General features: G+C 40.3%; 1 protein-coding gene across 3 annotated transcripts in view; it reads right to left on the bottom strand.

Moving 5' to 3' along the window:
• Positions 1–2617: 2617 nt before the first annotated feature.
• The window catches only part of LOC143282162 (regulator of nonsense transcripts 1-like), a 34168-nt gene continuing 16490 nt past the window's right edge, over positions 2618–20295 (bottom strand). The window contains exons 15-27 of one of the 3 annotated variants that reach the window (XM_076587714.1): positions 19959–20172; positions 19306–19423; positions 18661–18817; positions 18196–18338; positions 14870–14889; positions 14797–14819; positions 13051–13182; positions 12575–12647; positions 11239–11397; positions 9874–10073; positions 8334–8447; positions 6578–6721; positions 2618–5867 (exon numbers count right to left, since the gene is read on the bottom strand). In XM_076587714.1, the coding sequence (XP_076443829.1) occupies positions 6602–6721; positions 8334–8447; positions 9874–10073; positions 11239–11397; positions 12575–12647; positions 13051–13182; positions 14797–14819; positions 14870–14889; positions 18196–18338; positions 18661–18817; positions 19306–19423; positions 19959–20172 (1473 nt within the window). In that variant the 3' untranslated portion in view covers positions 2618–5867; positions 6578–6601. Of the gene's footprint in view, positions 5868–6577; positions 6722–8333; positions 8448–9873; positions 10074–11238; positions 11398–12574; positions 12648–13050; positions 13183–14796; positions 14840–14869; positions 14890–18195; positions 18339–18660; positions 18818–19305; positions 19424–19958; positions 20173–20295 lie in introns of all 3 variants that reach the window. The other 2 variants (XM_076587713.1, XM_076587715.1) reach the window with 2 other exon arrangements.

Raw genomic sequence — 20295 nt, 5'->3', positions numbered from 1 at the left:
AGCAGGCTTTCAGCGATAGTTGTTTCAATATTACGTGGTACACAAAAAAAATGTTCTTGACCGACAGACTGAATGATGGAAGATTAGTTATAAATACATATTTATCAAATGAACGACTTCAGGAAATGTGCGTAGTTTCATGTCTGTGAAGAGAGTACAAGCAGGATGTTTGGACTGATTTCCTATCTTGAGAGAATTGAGGCCCATCAGCATCAGTTGTTGGGTGTCTCTCACAATGTCTTTCCTTCTGTTTTTGATATCGCAGAGATCTCCCTTCTGATCTCTTTGCATGGGAGCAGCATTTTGCCCAAGTCTGTCACAAATCAGACACAAATTCAGGACAAGTTTAGAGAAGATATCTGTGTAGGTTTGGGTCAGTTGTTTTGTCTAGACACCACTTACTTTGAAGGTATAAAAATTTATTGATGATCATTTTATACTTTCACAATTTCCCGTCCTTTTTTTGTTGGACTTGTTTATTATGGTACAGTGGTACAATTCAAATTAGTTTTTATAGGTAGCATTGTGAGAAAAAAAAAAAGCTGTAAGCTCTGACTATAAGATTCTGATTTATGGTATGCAGTGGAACATTGATTAGGATTGCTTTTTTCACTGAGATTTGTTATCATGAACGTCATGCAGATCTTTTTTTTTTTTTTTAAAGGCCATCTCAAAAGGATGAAGTGAATCAACTTCAGCATCACAGCATATAATTCTGCCAGTTTCATGTTCTGCAGCAGACTGATGAAGTCTGAAAAGTCTAAATAATTGTTTTAGAATGAGTTCCTAAAAGTCCAGTGAACGAGGGACATTTGTGGAGTTAACTCGTATTATTTTGGTACCTCTTTGAAGTGGGTGAACCTCTCGATGTTATTTCCCTTTGAAAAGAAAGACAAAACTTCCTGCAGAATATCTTCTCATGTTGTGGGAAGAGACCATGTAGAAGATCACAACATATATTTATTTTGTTTGGAAATAATTCGGTTTTTAATTTCTTACATTTTTATTTGTTCTCCTTGATTTGACCTGACAAAAAAAAACAACAAAAAAACCAACCCCCCCCCCCCCTCCCTCCAAAAAAACAACCTGAGATGAAATTGATAGCTGGTATAAATCATTACAAGACTGTAGGATTTTATTTTTAATTGGATGTGGGTGGGTCGGTATTTTTTTTGTGGTTATCTGTTCTTGGTCCTGATGTTGTGTTTGATAGGTGTGTACTTCAACGGTTGTTTCAGAATACGATCAGTACAGTTCTTTGTCAAGTCTTCTGTTTTATTGTCTTACTTTGTATCTCAGATCATACCCTACCCATTATTTACCTCTATAAATTCTCTGACAACTTGCATCGACTGTCTGATCATGTATGCTTTACATTACATTCTAAATGAGTGTTTACTTTGTATAGAACTCTGCCAGTTTTAAGGCATTTATCCAAATTTGTGTCTGTTGAGTTCCTTGACCAGTGAGAATAGGTTTGAAGTCTTCTTACTTTGGATAAGAACAGGTTTGTGCAGTTCATTGGTAGGATCATGTTGTCAGATTTTTCCCATTTAATTGCTCAGTCTAAACAGTTCAGGTTTTCACCCAGTATTTTCACAGGTATTTTGCTGCTGGGTTGTGTGGTCCAGCAGTTGCAGAACATACCCAGAGTATCATCAACTAGAACTATTCCATATTTTCATCTCAAATATTGCCCACCTTGCCCCCCCCCCCCCCCCTCTCTTTTCCAGAACTTCATTCACATAACCAGGAATGAGATGTGCGGTTGATGTTTGTTTTGAATCTTTTCACTTTTTGTTATTGGTGTACGTGTTCTTTGATTGGTATTTTTCTCTCTTGTAAGAAAATAGTTCTGTGTGCACATGCCTGGTCCTTCAGTGGAATTGCCTTGTTGACCTGGAGTATAAGCATATTATTATGATTTTTATTTTAATAGTTTTGTTTAGTCACAGATTGAATATATATGTGTAATTTGGGGCATAACCCACAATCAGTCGTCAGATGAATTTTTAAAGAATGAAAGCAGGGAAGGACATTGTTGCTGCGGCATTTTCATAGTGATTTATGTTCGTTCTGATCCTACATTGTACAGTGTATACATGTGTAAAACAGTCACACCTGATCATGAGTCCGTGGTGTGTCATGTCTGGGGTTCTGTGGGATTGATAAAACCCATTCAGTCTCAGAAACGCATGTGGTGCGTGGTGTCCAATAAAGCTTGCAGTTAAAACAGACAATGTGTGTATTTGTTGCTTTGACACTTGGTACCATGTCACTTGACTTCCTTCCCAAACTCATTTCTCATTGTGAAATCCTGATTGTTGCCTGAGGGGAGAGCACACTACCATCACCACTTTTTCTTTTCCTGTCTGAATGTATTTTTCTTAACGAATACTGTTCTCGTAACTGATTATGCAATCAGTTGTATGGCCCAGCCTTAAATGCAATTTTCACTTGCAAGAAGCAGATCTTTTTTTCAGGGAATATTCCCTTGATGGTTTTCTCATCTTTAGTCTAAGATTTACTGAAATTAATCGCAGGAATGCTTGAACGCCACACAATACACGCTTCAGTCATGCATACAAACGTACCTGTAAATACAAAGACATCAAAAAACTTTCTTTCTGTTTATTCCTCTACCCAAAACAACACACACACAAATAAAGCACACACAAATGGGGAAAAAAGTGACAGAAGAAAAAACAGACAAGTAAAACTGACAAAGTAAAGGAGTGTTGTGACACTTTTGACTAACAAGACACACTTTTCCCAGGACCACAAAAATGTAAGCCAAACAATCAAAAGTTCACTCTAAAGCATTGAAAAATATTTCAATGTGGACTGATACTTTCCACACTCCTGTCAAATGAAAAAAGAATTTCAGTTAGTGTTTAATTAAAAGAATAGCATTATGGATGGACTGATGCACTAATGCTAATGATTAAAAAAAAAGTATAAAAGTTCTCTTTGTGTGTGTGTGTGTGTGTTCAGAAATATATAAATCATTTCTTTCTTCTTAATCAGCAGATGTACGCAATTCTGGCATAAACAAACTGGCAATTCCCTGAGATGTGATTGACACTGTTCCAGATTTTCAGCCATTACCTTATTTCATTCCATGATGCCATCATTACTCAATGACTGAGGTATACCTTTCTACTACTGTGCATACTTTTAAATCTTCTCTTCAAATCCATGGGAAAAGCTTAAGATTAACTGCAGCGTAGCCTTCAGCATAAAACCTTCTAATTTCAAGTCAGCCATAATCATGATGGCAAAAAGCATACGTGTCAGTATTTTTCGGATAATGTTACATACAGTTTATGTGTTTTGCAATATTTGTTTCTTCTAACTTCTGGAATCAACAGTTTGTCTTCCATCAAAATTTTCTTACTTCTGGAATCAACAGTTTGTCTTCCATCAAGATTTTCTTTATCAATGTGTATGACTGTTGTGTGTGTACGAATGCATGTGGTCCATATGTTGTTCCCCCACCCCACCCCATTATGTAAAGGCACCACATCCATCCCGTAAGCATTCATCCTGAATGTCACCCATTTTCTTTCAAAAAGATGAACCAATATTCCTACTTGTATATCAGTGACTTGTAAAATAATTACTTTACTGATAGCAGATACAGTGAAACATGTTGTGGAAAGACGTCTTAAAAAACAACAACAGAAAGAAAAGTCTGTAAAAAAACAAAAAACAAAAAAAAACCGTTAAAGAAACACAGCTTCCAAACCTAAAGAATGAAGGGGCTGTACTGCTGGAGGTCCGCTTACACAATGACTAGCAAACAATAACCAATCTGACAGATGATGTGCTGCATGATAAAAAAGAAACCCTTAACATTCAAGTCCATACCAAGCTTCACTTAGTAATCTGTGCTGCCTAACTTGATAGCTTTGAAGTCCTCCGATTCAGTCTACAGTGTTAAACCTTCAGATTGACACACATGCTGGCAAAGCAACCAGAGCAGAATACAGTCTTGAGTACCCATGCTCTGATGATGCAACCTCAATTCCTCTGCCAAGTACAGCCTCCATGTGGTCAACACTGACCACGTCATTTCTATGTCACACCACTAATGCATTGCTGTAGTCATTCTCTCTTCTCACCATGGTTTCCAATCCAGCAGCTACTCCTTGTTTAAAAAAGTACCAGGGAAACCTATTTTCACATTTTATGGAAAGAATGGATTCCTCTTATTTTTCTCTTCACATTTTATGGGAGATTGTTAGCTAACTGGTTGACTCTTTGTTGTAATAACACCATAAAAAAACACATTAAATCCGTCAAGGTATTGGAAATCTTTGTTAAAATGTGGGCAATTAAATGGTAAACAAGATGTTGGGAGTACAAATATGAAAAAAAAATATGCGTCAATGATTATAATGAAGATACACAACATAAAGTGAAAAGTAAAGAAGGGGGAAAATAATGACAAAAAACAAAAAAACACACAAGCCAAAAATGAACACAAACTTCATAAACAAATATATATATATCTAAATTATAAAGAAATAGAAGTCTCTGCTAGAGAACTCATACCCAAACATTCCCATTATTGGCTAAATCACTGTTTTCGGTTATTAATCCCTGTCTTCCTTTGCTCTGGTACAGACAGAAAAAGGATGTGGAGACAACAAGCCATGACCTGCTCACTGCAGACAGCTTCTCTGGCTGTCTTGCCTCACCATAGTACCTCGCTCTTGACTACTCAACACATATGCAGATCTGAATTTTCGGCATTATTCTTTTTAAAAAGATACTGCAGTCTTCCACACTGCATTCCTGTATTTAAAAATGATACTGCATTGCTATTTTAAAAACCAAACTGCATTATTGTTTAAGATAGTACACTGTTAAAAACGCAATGAGAGAAAATCTTTGATTTGCCTGTAATTAGAACTCAGTGACAATCACAAAGACAGATCTAGCAGCTGTAAGGGAGGAGAGGGTTGAGGAGGGGGCAGAGGTTAAGTTCCGACAAGTAAATCAGACACTCCTGTGGAACTGAAGAAAGAAGAGATTCAAGTATGAAAAGAATGCAACATAATAACAAATACAGAAATATGTTTTATAACTGTTATATAAATTCTGGGCCTGCATCTGTAAACCTGGATTCCTTCACTGGGAGAGCTTTGAGCAGCAGCAGCAGCCATCGTGTTTTGTTGTCTCAACATCCAATCCTATCCACTATATCCAGTGATGAGCATCAGCAGCTGCACACCAGAAAGGCCAGGCCAGAATGGTGGCATCTTCCCAGTGACTACACAGTGCTGTACGCCTAGCTCACCACCTGTGAGCAACAACTACAAGTCCCTGTTCCCCGGTCAGTGACTCCTTGACGCTCATTTCACGGTAAAGACAGAACAGCCTTTAGTCCAACAGAGGCTGGGCCTTTGAGTTCTCTGGTCATTATGAGGGCTTGGTCAATGTCCTGCAGTGTCGTTGACAAATTTTTCATCTCTCCTCCTCCACTTCGCCTCTATCTCTTGCTCTCCATGCCATCCGCACCATGCTGTGGGTTGGGCCGGCATCACTTCAGGACACCCGAACCATGGGCAGGGGCAAAGCAGACGACGCTGCTTCCTCCACTCTGGGCAGACAGGAGTGCTCACCAGGCAGGTCCTGGAGTTCCAGACAACGGTTGTCACGGTCACTCCTCCATGTCCCTCCAGGCAGAAAGCGTCTGATTCACGGTGCTGAGCCGAGCGCGCGCGGTGGTGGTGTAAGGATGGAAGCCAGCTGAGGCGAGCGAGGCATACGGTGGGGGGGAGGTTAGAGTGGGGGACACTGCAGGTTCTCAAACCTCATCATGGGCAACTGAGAGTGCACACAACACCTCCCATACAGGTCTGCAACAGTCACCAACAATGCCACAATGCAATGTATACAGTATCACCCACAAATGGTCTGAGGACAAAAAAACCCACACCCAAAAACACACACACCACCACCACCAGCCAGCATATGCCACAGCTCAGTCTGAAACCATCAAAAACACAGCACAATAGGCTTGCAAGGGTAACACATTACAGAAAACAGCACCCTTGCATGCAGTCTACCATAAGCAGCAACACAACACAGAACACTGGTGTCATCCTATACGTCTTAAATACAGACACACAGCTCTGAGTCAACTTCACTGTCACATCTGTTTTATAACACACCACCTCTTTTCAGTCTCTAATACTCTGAATATTGGCACTTCATACACAAACTCAGCCTTTGCTCACCAAGGACGTCCCTGTCAAGTAGTTTTAAGTTTCAAGGTGTCAAAGCGAGCTGACAGGTCCATATACGCTGCACCACTTCTGCAGCTAAAAAAAAAAAAAAAAAAAAAAAAAAAGGAGATGCCAGACCTTCGCATAAACCAATGCGCTATCAGGCCTTGAGAGCGTATTCCAGGTTTGTGTAAAACCTTAACATAAAAAAATAAGAAAAACAGATAATACATTTAAAATATGCTGAAGTAGTGACATCTAAAGATGAAGTCATGTAACTGTTCTTCAGGCGCTAGAGGCAATGTCAACTTATTGTTCATTCATTTTTTACGTCAACTTACCTGAGAGGGCCAGGTGGACCGTGGCTAGTTAAAGGGGCCCTGAGAAAGCTGTGAGGCGATGAAGTGACGATCGCCCTGGTATGTGGAGTCCTGGGACAGCATACCATCCATCTGGGACTTGAAGTCGTCTGCCATGAAGCTGTCCTGTGGACACACACACACACCAGCCACACACGTTTACCAAACACTGCCATGGAATATACCATGCACAAACTCTTCCTCTTTTCGCATCATTAACTTTATAACAACGTACCACACACATATGCATGGATGTACAGGCTACACAAAAAACATGGTATGCATATCTATGTGATCGCGTCACTTGCCGTTTTGACATGTTGCATGCACATCTGTGTAACCAGTTTGACTTAAAACAAAAAATCTGACCAACAGTCTACAGGAAAAAACTCAAATAATTCTACTCAGCAATCACCCATATATCTTAAGAGCAATTTCCCTTGATCTAGAATGGTTTAATATCAGGTACAATCCACAAATGTTGAACCAAAGCACTCGCCGCCTGTCAATGGGTGATCGCGTCACTTGAGTGGTTCTGATGACAAGCAAAGCGATTCAGAAAATCAAGATGAATACAGAGAAAATGAAGACAATTTGTGTGAAGACTTAACCATTACAGATAATAATGAAGGTGACAGGGTGTCCTTTTCGTCATTTTCTTTTGTTTTGTATTTTGTGATGTTTTGACGAACTCCTGAGCATGTTTTGTGCAGAATGAAATTTGATTTTTTTTGACGTCGTGTGTTCTTATTTCCTTGCATGACCAGTGTAACAGAGGAAACGCAAATAAAGCAGTGTGATAGCAGAAAGATTTGTCTTTCCAACGTACCATGCACTTATTTTGAATCTGCTCAATTGAAAATAATTTTTAAAAGCCTGTTTCCGGGCTGCACACTGCCAGTACACTTTGTTTGAGGTGAAAATCCACCCAGCTCAGGTATGAAGTAATAGAGGTAACAGCATCCCATGTCACAATCCAACAGAACTGCTGATGCTCCAGCTTTCCCTTTCAATGTAAGTAATCATGATATTCCCTCTCAGTTTCAACAGTGGTAATGCACACTACATTTGAACACAACTGCAAGATCACCTCATACTTTGTTCCAGTAATAGTCTTGTGAGATTCCATGCCACATTCAATTCCCAAGTCCTGTAGAAGTCATATTCCAACTGAACAATTTTATATTTCTATACAGGCACAGCTGAATGACTTCAGTAGCAGTCTGTTAAACTGTCATTGTATACAACCTGTTGTATTCAATTGGCTAAAAGTAAATAGTAATGATTGTTAAAAGTGCAAAAATTTACAAATGCTCAAGCAAAGAAACCAAAAATCTCATTCTCAAAGGACCAGCAACAGACATCCACACCTTTTCTTCGCTCATGTCTTCTTCTTTTACCGGTTTCCACACCTTTTAAAATAACCTACATTTTACAACTAACTACAGTGTAAAAGAATGGTTTTGTTCTGTCCAAATGCAGCCTAACCAGAAGAAGGATCAGTAGAATACATTATATCTTTACTGATCCAACTGGAAATTATTTGTGCACCACACTATCTTGGCCCAGTCCAATGCACACAAAACATGGCAGAGGGACCAAAAGATCAACAAAAAGCCAAACACATCAAGCTAAATGCACACAAGTTAGTAATAAAACACAATAGCCTGATGTACCCCCACCCCCCCCTCCCAATACTGGATGAGAGGGGAGGGGCCAGGGTTGGCTGGTGACTGACCTGGGACAGCTCGGCCTGGGACAGTCCACTCATGCCTGGTTGGCTCATCTGGAAGGCCTGGGACATGGACAGGCCCTGGGTCAGTGGGCCCTGTGAGAATCCCTGCGACACCTCCTGCACACGCACACACAGACATGCCCGCATGCCGCTTTTCTTTCATGGCATACACACATATATATACACAAACATACAATTTCTTTCTATCAAGGGTTATCACACAGTATAAGCTTTAAGCTTGTTGATGCTCCTTTGTCTTTGTTTGCACTGTAATTGCACTGTATTGGTGAACAATATGATTATTTTATTTAAACAACAACAACAAAAAAGGGTTACATGTCATTTTGATTACCGTAAAGTTCGGTCTATAAGCCGTGACTTTTTACTCCAGCTTCAACCTCTGCGGCTTATACAATGATGCGGCTTATTTGAGGATTTTAACGATCCCGGGAGTGTCACGTTCTCGTCTATTCTTAGCTGCCCTTCAACTCACCAAAATCATGATTTCTGTCCATGAATTTTTGGATGAGCTTCAGGATAGTGTACTAACTGCTCACGTTTTATAAATCAAATCCGCACACGTTAAAGCCTTCAGATCAGCATTCAGTTCTACTCTGCTCAAGTGTACATCCTCATCATGCCGAAAACACGATGTTATGCCTATGATGCAGCCTTCAAATTGAAGGCGACTGACCTAGCAGATGACAGTGCAAGCGACGAACCAGCAGCGACCTCCACATTCATGTTCATGAAGTGAAAGTGAGGTTAAGTCAGTGGCAAGATGGTGGAGGAAGCTGTGCTGGTTCTCTTCAACTCGGACACTGAAGACGAAGATTTCAGTGGATTCAGTGAGCAGGATGACGTTGAATAAACGTGACTATCCCTAAATTATGGATCTTATTTTCGTTGTGTTTATTTATTATTTTTTTGTGGCACTAGCAGTATTTTCGCTTGCTTTTGTGTTGTTCCCGCTTGTGTTTATTTCATAACCTGCAGTATTGACAGCTTTTCTGTAGTATCAGTATGTGTTCCGGTACTGGAAATAAGTACGGCTTATAAGCCAGTGCGGCTTATGTTTGTATAAAGTTCAATTTTCCAAAATTAAGTGGGTGTGGCTTATATACCAGTGCGCTCAACAGACCGAACTTTACGGTATTTGTTTGAAGAGTTAAAATTTCATCAGCATGAGATCCTAATCAATTCACTCTGATACTCACAAATCCTCCTCCATCAATAAAAGTATAAATCATAAAAAAAAGAGAGAAAAAAAAAAAAGAAAAAAAAAAAGAAAAAAGGGAGACATATCTGCTTTCTTGTAGTGCACACCAAGATTGCCAAAATCTGACTAACCGATCAAAATACAGAAAAAACAACAACAAAACTCTACAAATACCAACCTCCTCTTACCTATCAAGATGCCTATTCTGCTACCCGTGACCCCCCAACCCCACCCCACTCTCCCACACTCGCCATTCCACATAGACACAGCCTTCTTCAGCCATGCCGTCAAACAGTGGCATGTGTGTGTGTGTGTGTGCCTCACCTGGCTCTGCTGACTGGGCTGGGAAGGCCCGGAGTTCATCTGGGCAGGTGGCTGCTGGTGTCGGCTGTAGCGCGGTGGCTTCTGGCGCCGGTTCTGGTTCCAGCTGTTGCCTCCTGCCATTCCTGGCATCCCCTTCTGCATGCCTGCGTCTGCCACACACACTGCTGCTGCTTTTCTTCTCATTTTTCCTTTCTTGCTTACTGTCACATGAATCGTAATGCAAAAACGGGCCGTTATTAGTGAACCATGGTAGTCCTTTCCCATTGCGACTGACTGATGTTCATCATCATGGACATCTCACTGTTCCAGCTAAGTCAGTGATGGTCTCCTGTCTTGTCTCCGTATGTTTTCCATTATTTTAATTTCCTCTTGTCTTCAGACAAACACTGACAACACTAAAACAGCAGTTATCTTCTCTTTCACAAATGAATGCATGATAAACAGTCACTTGAAGTTTCTTTCTCACTCGTGCACACATAACACTTGACAATGAAAATAAGTTCTAAGACAATCTGTTGATATTCATTAAAATACAGTGGGATTCAAGGATCAAAGCAGTGTTGGTTAAAAGAAATAAAATACATGAAATAAAAACAAAATCCATTCTGAAGACTTGAGCAAGAGAGAAATGGAGAACAACAATAAAAAAAAAAAAAAAGACAGACCCTGACCAACAATCTTAAACAAGTTGGACACAGAGAAAAAGAAAATGGGGATGCAGAGACACTGTTTTTGAAAAAATAAATAGTGGCTAGTGAGATGGCAGTGTTTTCAGTTTCAGGGAGGTGCCAAAGTGTGCAGGCTGATCCATATATGCTACATCACATGGCTGAACAAAGACAACTGCACTAGTGGGTCACGGTTAAGTATGTGTAGTTAAAAATGAGTGTACATGTACACAGCATGTCAACAGAAATTGTATGAAACGTATGATAGTCGGTAGTGTTAAACTATGACAATCACAACAGAAGAGGCCAGATTTTGATTACTGTGAAGAATGTCTTGCCCAGATTACATCCCCTACTCTCTTGGCCAAGAAAGTGATACTCTGGACAGTCAGCATAGTGATGGCCCCTAAGGCCAACTTGCAAAACATGTAAACAGAAAATGTTTGAAATGGATGATAGTACTAGTAGGCAGTGTCAAACTATGACCATCAGAAAAGAAAAGACCTGACTATCTGGTCAAGAATCTGATCATAGTGGAGAGTGAGTGTCTTGCCCAGATGATACCCCAACTCTCTTGACCAAGAAAGCCTTCAGACAGTCAGCACAGCCAATGGGTCCCAAAGGCCAACATGTACACAGAAAACGGACAGGGAAGAAATGTGAGACAGGTGGCCAAGACAAAGAGGTAGGGACTGACCAGGTGGCATGTGCTGGTTGAAGAAGGCCTGCGGGGCCGGGGGCAGGAACATGTTGACGGGCACTGGCAGGTTCATGGCGCTGCGGGTGTAGGCACGCTCCGGCCCGATGAAGTTCAGCTGGTCGTGGGTGTGCACCACTGGCTCACGGTATGGCATGCCTGGTCAGTCCATCACACAGTGTATTTCATTCCTGTTCTCAACACTATTTGAGGAACCTATGAAAGACATTACGCTGTGAACCAAACAGCATTTTCTGTGTTTTGTCTCTGTGTGTGTGTGTGTGTGTGTGTGTGTGTTGTGTATGTGGGTGTGCGTCTGCGTCCCATGTGCGTAAAACCAAAGTACACAAAAAAAAGAAGAAAAAAAAGACACCCCCCCAAAAAAACAACAACAACAAAACAAAACACGTTCAAACATTTTCTGATTGAGGAAAATGTGTGTACATGTTTGTGCACTCGTGTGTAAAACCAATCAATGTATGAAAAAACAACAACAAAAAACACCAACCACACACAAAAAGAACAAAAAACAAAACCAAAACAAAACAAAAAAAATAAAATAAAAAAGAAACATATACTGATTGAGGAAAACATTACTACATCAAACTCCTTTTTTTCTGAAAATGTTAACAATGATTCTAAGTCTCACTGCAAAAACAAAGTGACATTTATACCGAAAGAGACAGCTGTGTCTGCTAACAAGACAAAAGGCAGATCCTTTCTGAAGGAACTGCAATACATGTATAATATTGAAGAACATATCCATAAACAACAAATGACACACACTAGTTTCTACAAGAAGTGGATCCCTTACAAAAGTTAATTACAATAATTGTGTGTTTATGTACGTGCGTGTTTCTCTATACGTATATGTATCAGAGCACGTATTGTGTGTGTATGCGTAACTTATATCTGAGAAAGGAAGTTTTTCTTGTGATCAACCAAAAGTAGAGTGTAGCTTTGATTAGATCCACAATGAATGAATACTGTAAATGAAGTGAGGTGTATTAATGTAGAAAAACACACAGGGTGGAGAGGGGAGCGGTGAGTGCTCATGAATGTGCTCGTGTGTAAGAAGCACGTTCTTGTGAATGTACTATATTGTTGATGAGCGTTGTGCATATAAAATTCAGTTATGTTTCTTGTGTATCTTAACTGTTTTGTTTCCCCATGTTTTCTGTGTGCTTTTGTGAAAATTGAATTAAAAACATACACCTTGAAAAAAAAAAAAAAAAAAAAAAAAAAAAAAAAAAAAAAAAAAGAAAAGAAAAGAAAAGAAAAAAAAAAAGACAGAAGGCAGAATGTTCCGAATTGTCCTGATTCCCTGAGCACTGACCTCTATCATAGACACTGCCAGGCACCAGCAGCTCCCGGGCATCAAACATGGTGTTGCTCATGAACCGTCCGCCCTGCACGTTACACACATCAACCATGTAATCCAACAATATTTGATCAAAGTAAAAATAACAATACATTTAAAAAAAATCTCTCCCCACTTTTTGACTGAACATAAATGGACCTAAAATAATTTTCTCCTCCCCTTATCATGTTCATTTTTTGAAACTCCTAAAACAATATACTTTTTTTTTTTTTTTTTTTTTTTAAATCTCTACCCACTTTTTGACTGACCATAAATGGACCTAACATAATTTTCTCCTTCCCTTATCATATTCATCTTTGGAAACTCATATTTGACATTTGAGCAGAAAGACAAAAAAACCCCAAACATTTGGAGCAACAAGCATGCCTGACACAGACACAGAAAAAGCCCGGCTCACATCCACCCCCCTTCCTGAACAGAGATGGTCTTACAGGGTTTGTGGAGTTAACCAGCTTGCGTGGTTTGCTGAACTGGATGAGGCTCTCCTTCAGGTTGGTCAAAGGCCCCTCCACCAGGCACTTCTGCTCCTTGTAGTACGTCAGCAGATGGTTCCACAGCGGTTGCTGTCAACGGCAACACACCACCATTTCCATGTATTCAAGTGGGCACATGCATCAATATGCTTTGAGTATGTATATTTGTGTGTGTGTGTGTGTTGGGGTTGATGGGGAGGGGATGTGTGCATGTGCTTGTGCCTGCTCTTATATGGATATATGCGTTTGTGTAAAAAAATCCCGCTGTATTTGTGATCATATATCATTTCATTCATACTCGTACCCTGGTGTAATATACCCTAAAATATTCCTTGCGACCCCAGTACACTTGGTAATAAAAACATATTGTATTATATAACATCCAACAGTTTCTATCTTGTCAATGTCAAAATACCACCATTTTCATAAGTATACAGTATCCCACATTGTTTCTGTCTTGTCAACATCAGCACACCACTCTTTCAATTGTTACACAATATCCCACAGTGTTTCTATCTTGTCACAGTCAACACACTACTCTTTCCATTGTTACACAATATCCCAGTGTTTCTATCTTGTCACAGTCAACACACCACTCTTTCCATTGTTACACAATATCCCACAGTGTTTCTATCTTGTCACAGTCAACACACCACTCTTTCCATTGTTACACAATATTCCACAGTGTTTCTATCTTGTCACAGTCAACACACCACTCTTTCCATTGTTACACAATATCCCACAGTGTTTCTATCTTGTCACAGTCAACACACAACTTTTCCATTGTTACACAATATCCCAGTGTTTCTATCTTGTCACAGTCAACACACAACTTTTCCATTGTTACACAATATCCCAGTGTTTCTATCTTGTCACAGTCAACACACAACTTTTCCATTGTTACACAATATCCCAGTGTTTCTATCTTGTCACAGTCAACACACCACTCTTTCCATTGTTACACAATATCCCACAGTGTATCTATCTTGTCACAGTCAACACACAACTTTTCCATTGTTACACAATATCCCAGTGTTTCTATCTTGTCACAGTCAACACACCACTCTTTCCATTGTTACACAATATCCCACAGTGTTTCTATCTCGTCACAGTCAACACACCACTCTTTCCACTGTTACACAATATCCCACAGTGTTTCTATCTTGTCACAGTCAACACACCACTCTTTCCATTGTTACACAATATCCCAGTGTTTCTATCTTGTCACAGTCAACACACCACTCTTTCCACTGTTACACAATATCCCACTGTTTCTATCTTGTCACAGTCAACACACCAGTTTCCTTCATTATACAACATCCTACAGCATTTCTTTCCCCTGACTGTAAAACATCACCTCACCCAAACCTTCACTTTACAATTCTCAAACATCTGACAAACATTGTTACACCACTAGCATATTTCACACTATTTCATTACTAACCACAACAGATTATGGACATTAAACAAATTATATCCTTAAGGGTGATTTTACTGTTTATTAACAGTTAGGTTTATCAAGTGGGTCTGAAAGAAGAACAGAATGGAAAGAATAACAAACCATCACTGGGAGAAAGAAATGTACAAAATCTGATATTGACAGCAACTCAGAATGAAGAAAATGGTACATAACTCAAACACGACGGGTTTATAGGGCTGAGGTTCTGCACAAACCTCAAACAAGCTGAAAGAATCCAGTCTTACCTTGGACAGGACCTTGGGGTTTCCTACGATGATTATTCCATATCTGAAATACAAACAGAAGTGGACTTATAACCAACGATGATTATTCCATATCTGAAATACAAACAGAAGTGGACTTATAAGAAAAAATATTACAAGGTGGTAACTCAAAATTTTGTTGGAGTAAGAAAATTTGTATTTTTAGATTTGTATTTGTATTTCTTTTTATCACAACAGATTTCTCTGAGAGAAATTTGGGCTGCTCTCCCCAGGGAGAGCGCGTTGCTACACTACAGCGCCGCCCATTTTTGGGGTACTTTTTCCTGCGTGCAGTATTATTTGCTTTTCCTATCGAAGTGGATTTTTCTACAGAATTTTGCCAGGAACAACCCTTCTGTTGCCATGGGTTCTTTTACATGCGCTAAGTGCATGCTGCACACGGGACCTCGGTCTATTGTCTCATCCGAATGACTAGCGTCCAGACCACCACTCCAGGTCTAGTGAAGGGGGAGAAAATATCGGCGGCTGAGCCGTGATTCGAACCAGCGTGCTCAGATTCTCTCACTTCCTAGGCGGACGCATTTCCTCTTGGCCGTCACTCCACATCACTCCAATCTCTGCACTTAAAACGGCAAGCAATAAGCTTCTGATCTGCACTGATCCACTGATTCATGTGGAGTGCTGCTTGATTAACCTCTTGACTGCGCTGTTGACGTACGGCGTACGTCATGAAATGTCGCTCAGCAATGCTGTATTGACGTGCGCCGTACGTCATGTTACAACGTTCTATGTTTCGAGTCCCGCATTACAGAAAATACAGTCTGCTAACCATTAAATTAGCTCCCCTGATAGCTCTTTATCTCCTGAGTTCCATAAGCTAAAATTATTCATTGGATTGTCATATTTATGGCGAAAGTTTTGCAAGTTTGTACGAAGCTCAAGTTGTGTTTGCAAAGCCATGGCTGAACGCAGACAAACCCCAACACTTGCACTTGTATTGAAAGAATTCTTTCGTGATGCAAACAGTAGAGATGAAGATTGTGGACTGAATGAGACAGAACTGCGTGAAGTTGATGCCGAAGACGCTGATTTTGACAGTGCAGGGGGGTGGGAGGTGGAGTTATTGACGAAACTGAAGACAGACAAGCTCAGCTGATTCAAGATGCAGGTGGGTGTTTTCGAGGTTTGTCAGTTTATTGTTTGCTTTCTGTTTGTTGTAACAATGAATATGACTGCATTGTGTGTGTTTTGAATGTGTTAGCTGTGGTAAGTGGCTTCGTCAGTCACTGATCAGTGAATGTGAGTGAGAGTCAGTCAGTCACGTGGGTACTGTGACCATCACAGCCCAGGGGGGCGTGGCTTGCTGGCTGGCTCATTGTTGATGACAGCGTGTGTCGCTCGCCTGCAGCTTTCTGTGTGTTCGTTCCTGAGTGTGTATTGGTTTGTTGTTGTTGTTATTGTTGTTGTTGTTGTTGTTGTGTGTGTGTGTGGTGTGTGTGTGAGTGAGAGAGAGAGAGAGAGGGGGGGGGGGAGATGATGTTTATAAAACTGAAATCAGAGAATGATATACAGAACTGTATGCCTAAATTACTTTGTAAATGCAACACTTGTAGAAGTGTGTGTGTGTGTGTGTGTGTGTGTGTGTGTGTGTGTTGTCATTTTGTTTTGTATGAGAAAGAGAGAATGAAGGGGGTGTGGCATACCATGAACCAGTTTCAGTGTGTGTGTGTTTTGGGGGTTTGGGGTGGGGGGTGGGGTAGGTATGTGTGTGTTTGTATTTCAGCTTCTGAAAACAATGCTTCTGAAAACAATCAGAAATAAAATGGTACCATTTCATGATCTTTTTATATGTAAAAACCAAAAACCAAACCCAAAACCCAACAAACTTAGTCTTTTATGCAATGTGTTTCAGGTATGCAGCATGGTGATGATCATGATGTTCATCCTGGATCATCTGGAGTTGACAACTTGCCACAAACCTACAGCTGAAGACCAGCAGCAGCAAGACCAAAGGGCAGTAAACAAGCCTCCAGCAATTCTGGATTACAACAAAAACATGGGTGCCATGGACCATCATGACCAACAACTGCATCCCTACAATGTCACAAGGAAAACCCTGAAGTGGTACAAATAGCTGTGTGTGCATTTTCTACAAATTGCCATGCTGAATGCACACATCCTCTACAAAAAAGCAGGCAACAACAGTACACTCCTGGACTTCAGAAGGATGTAATTAGTGCCATGATTTTTGGTGACCAAGACACTGCTAAAGATGACCACGCTGTTTGTCTTGTGTTGACGACACTTCATCCCACCTACCCCACAGAAGGCCTGGCCACAAAGGAGGTGCAGAGTCTGCTGGAAGAAAGGACAAAGAAAGGATGTGGGGTTCTACTGCCCAGACTGCCCCAGCAAACCAGCACTGTGTCTTGAAGACTGTTTCTGCAAGTACCACACACTGGGTTTTTACTGGCGATAGATCCTGGGTGAGTACACCCTTTTCATTCTTTGTGTGGACTGTGTTGGTGTCTTATGCACCTGGACACTGTTGCTCAGCCTTGACAGTGTGTGTGGTTGATCACAACAGTCACAAGAAAGACAGGTTGATAACCTGGTTGATATTGTAGCACCTACATGGTGGAATGACAGTCCTAATTTTTTTTATTAATGCATTTTATGGAATTTTTCTGTTAGATTGACTCATTATTTGAACATGTGAGTATCAAAAACAAAATCTTGGTTCATTTTCCTTTCATTTGATATATACTTTTATGCACTTATCTTCAGTACTTTTTGAAATATAAGCAAATTAAAATCATTGGCGTGTTTTTCTTGTTTTTCTGAAAATTTTCTCAGCATACGCCATAGCAAAACGTACTAGCAGTGAAGGGGTTAACTGCACACTTGACACCTTGTCATTTGCGACAAACTGTGGGCTGTGCTCTGCTATCAGCAACAGCTCCCCCCTCATTTTCGTAACCACCCACCAGCTGCACAAGTGAGATACACATGCTTTCAAGTGAAACTTTCAGACTTCAGACATGCAGTAAATCTAACCTTACTTTCTATGCAGTTATCCAAGATGAAGCTGATTAAAAAACAACAAAAAAAAACCCCTGAATCACCCAGCACACAAACAAAAAGAAATGGAATAGAGACCTGTATTGAGGCAAATCAAATCAAAGTTGAACAAATTTAGAAAAAACTAATTCTACTGTTCAATTAGGATGAGGATTTACAATATTCTATTACACATGTTTCACATAATATCAAGAAAAACTGCGAAGTTCTTCAACTGGAAGAGTTTGCTTTATCTGAACTTCAAAACCTCTCTGAATCCAGAAAATGCATACATGCAGTATGAAGGGAGACAAGTTGGTAAAACATAAGAGAGATCAAACATTGCAAGTGAGAACCCACCTGGCTCGTGTCAGAGCCACATTCAGACGTCGAGGGTCATTCAGAAAGCCGATGCCCTGGTGTTCATTCGAGCGAACGCAGGACAAGATGATAAAGTCCTTCTCACGGCCTTGGAAGGCGTCAACACTGGCCACCTCAATTTCCTGTCCAACACAAGCTAAAGGTTAAAGTTTTATCCCTGAACCAAGCTGACTGGATGCCATAGAGGTATCACAAGCAATGGCAAAAGCACATTTGATCAACAATTCTTTAACTAAAACGTGATCCACAATGTAATTTTCATTCAATTAACTGATCTCTGAGCTTGGATGACACAATGATTATGTGAAACCCACTCTTCTTTAATTTTTGTTTGTTCATTTATATGTTATATACAAGTTGTCTGTTTCCATTTCCTTTAAATCTATTCATTTTTTCTTTGTGTTGTTGCTTAACTGCAATAGGAAATCTGGTTCAAACACATACCAGATACAGCTTCTTGTTGAGGGATCCCGAGTACTGCATGTACTGAACTTGGTAAGCGCGCTGCCCCTCGTAAGGGGTGATGATCCCAATCTGCTCTGGCAGCACCCCAGATCGCAGGAAGCGAGTCACCAGCTTCTCTGCATTGGCTGCCTCCGTTCTGTCACACAACACAGGAGCATAACCACTTCTGTCAACATGTACCTCAACACATCCAATGCAGTATTCCCTCCTTTTCTTCTCACTGAAAAAAACAACAACATGAATCTTTTCTATGTATTTCACTCACTGTTAGTGTTATTCATTTCAATAGAGCACAACCGAGAACAACTCAAGAACAGAGGAAGCATGTGTATCCACATGTGAAAAAATTAAAGTTGTGTTTTTGTTCATGAAAATTATCTGAAATATTGAGAAAGAATGAAATGCATATGGCTGGAAAAAACCCCAGAAGACTTTCTGACTTGGAGGAGAAAATCATTTTTGCACATTATTTGTAAAAAAAAGAAAGCAAAGCCCCACCCAGTCCCCCTCAAAAAAAAAAAAAAAAGAAAAAAAAAAAAAAAAAAAAGCTATCAGTAGTGTACTGAGCGCAAACTTTGGGTGAACGTTGTTCCTGTCCAGGGCCAGGCACTGTGTTGTACACACCTGTTGAGGTAGGAGGTTCCAGAGCTGGCAATCTCTTCCTGCCCATTAGTGCAGTAGAAGAACATGGGCTTGTCTGGCTGGGGCCATGGGAAGTCCAGGTTCTTTCTAAGGCGTTCAGCTGGGACAATCAAGATGTGACATTTTGTACAAATACCGGTGACATTTTGCATAAATCAGACAATAAAACTTTCACTGCTCTTCATTTTTGTTTACTGACTTATCTTTCTGCTTAGATTTGGGCATTCTCTCTCTCTCTTTTTTATCACTGTGAATCATAATTTGATGTTTGTTTTTTTAAGCTATGCTGTGTTTAAAATGGTTTTTGCAAATTCTGGTGGAGATAATATTTTAAAATAATTAATCCTGTATGCTAGGTAATAACTAGCATTCAACCTTTCACCATGTTGGATGTCATAAACACAAGTCATTATTCTCTTGAATCTGGCAATTCTTTCTTTAATCTATCAGATTTCGGGTATACACCTAAATATTCAACTCACCTGCACTGAGCATCTGATATAAATGAAGGGGGAAAAAATAATCACGGTACCTATGACCAGGAGCAAAAGAAACTTTTGTGCAAGTGTGAACAAGAATCCAGAGTATACATTCATTAATTTCTTTGATAACCCAAAACTAAAACAGCCCCTCACCTGCAGTGACGCCGTTCTGCAGAGAGCCCTCATAGAAGATGTTGGAGGGGAAGGCGGAGAGGGCGGGGTGCATGCGGTACTGCACCTGCAGGCGGATGGGTCGGATCCCCAGCACCACCAGGCGCTCAAACAGCGACTGGGACAGGCCCGCACGGGCTGCTTTCTTGCACATCACCACCGGGCCCAGCTGACAGTGGTCCCCCACAAGGATTAACTGCCAGGACAAAAATCAACTGTGACAATTTTTCCATACAGAAGGTGCTTATTTTTAAACTCCATGCTCTATTAAGTTTGTTCACTATGTGCCAAACATTAACAAACCTTTTCGAAAACTTTT

This window comes from Babylonia areolata, chromosome 5 (assembly GCF_041734735.1).
Source record: "Babylonia areolata isolate BAREFJ2019XMU chromosome 5, ASM4173473v1, whole genome shotgun sequence".
In the NCBI taxonomy this organism is placed as follows: Eukaryota; Metazoa; Mollusca; class Gastropoda; order Neogastropoda; family Buccinidae; genus Babylonia; species Babylonia areolata.
Note: the sequence above shows the minus strand (reverse complement) of the source record. Positions and strands in the feature narration are given on the sequence as shown.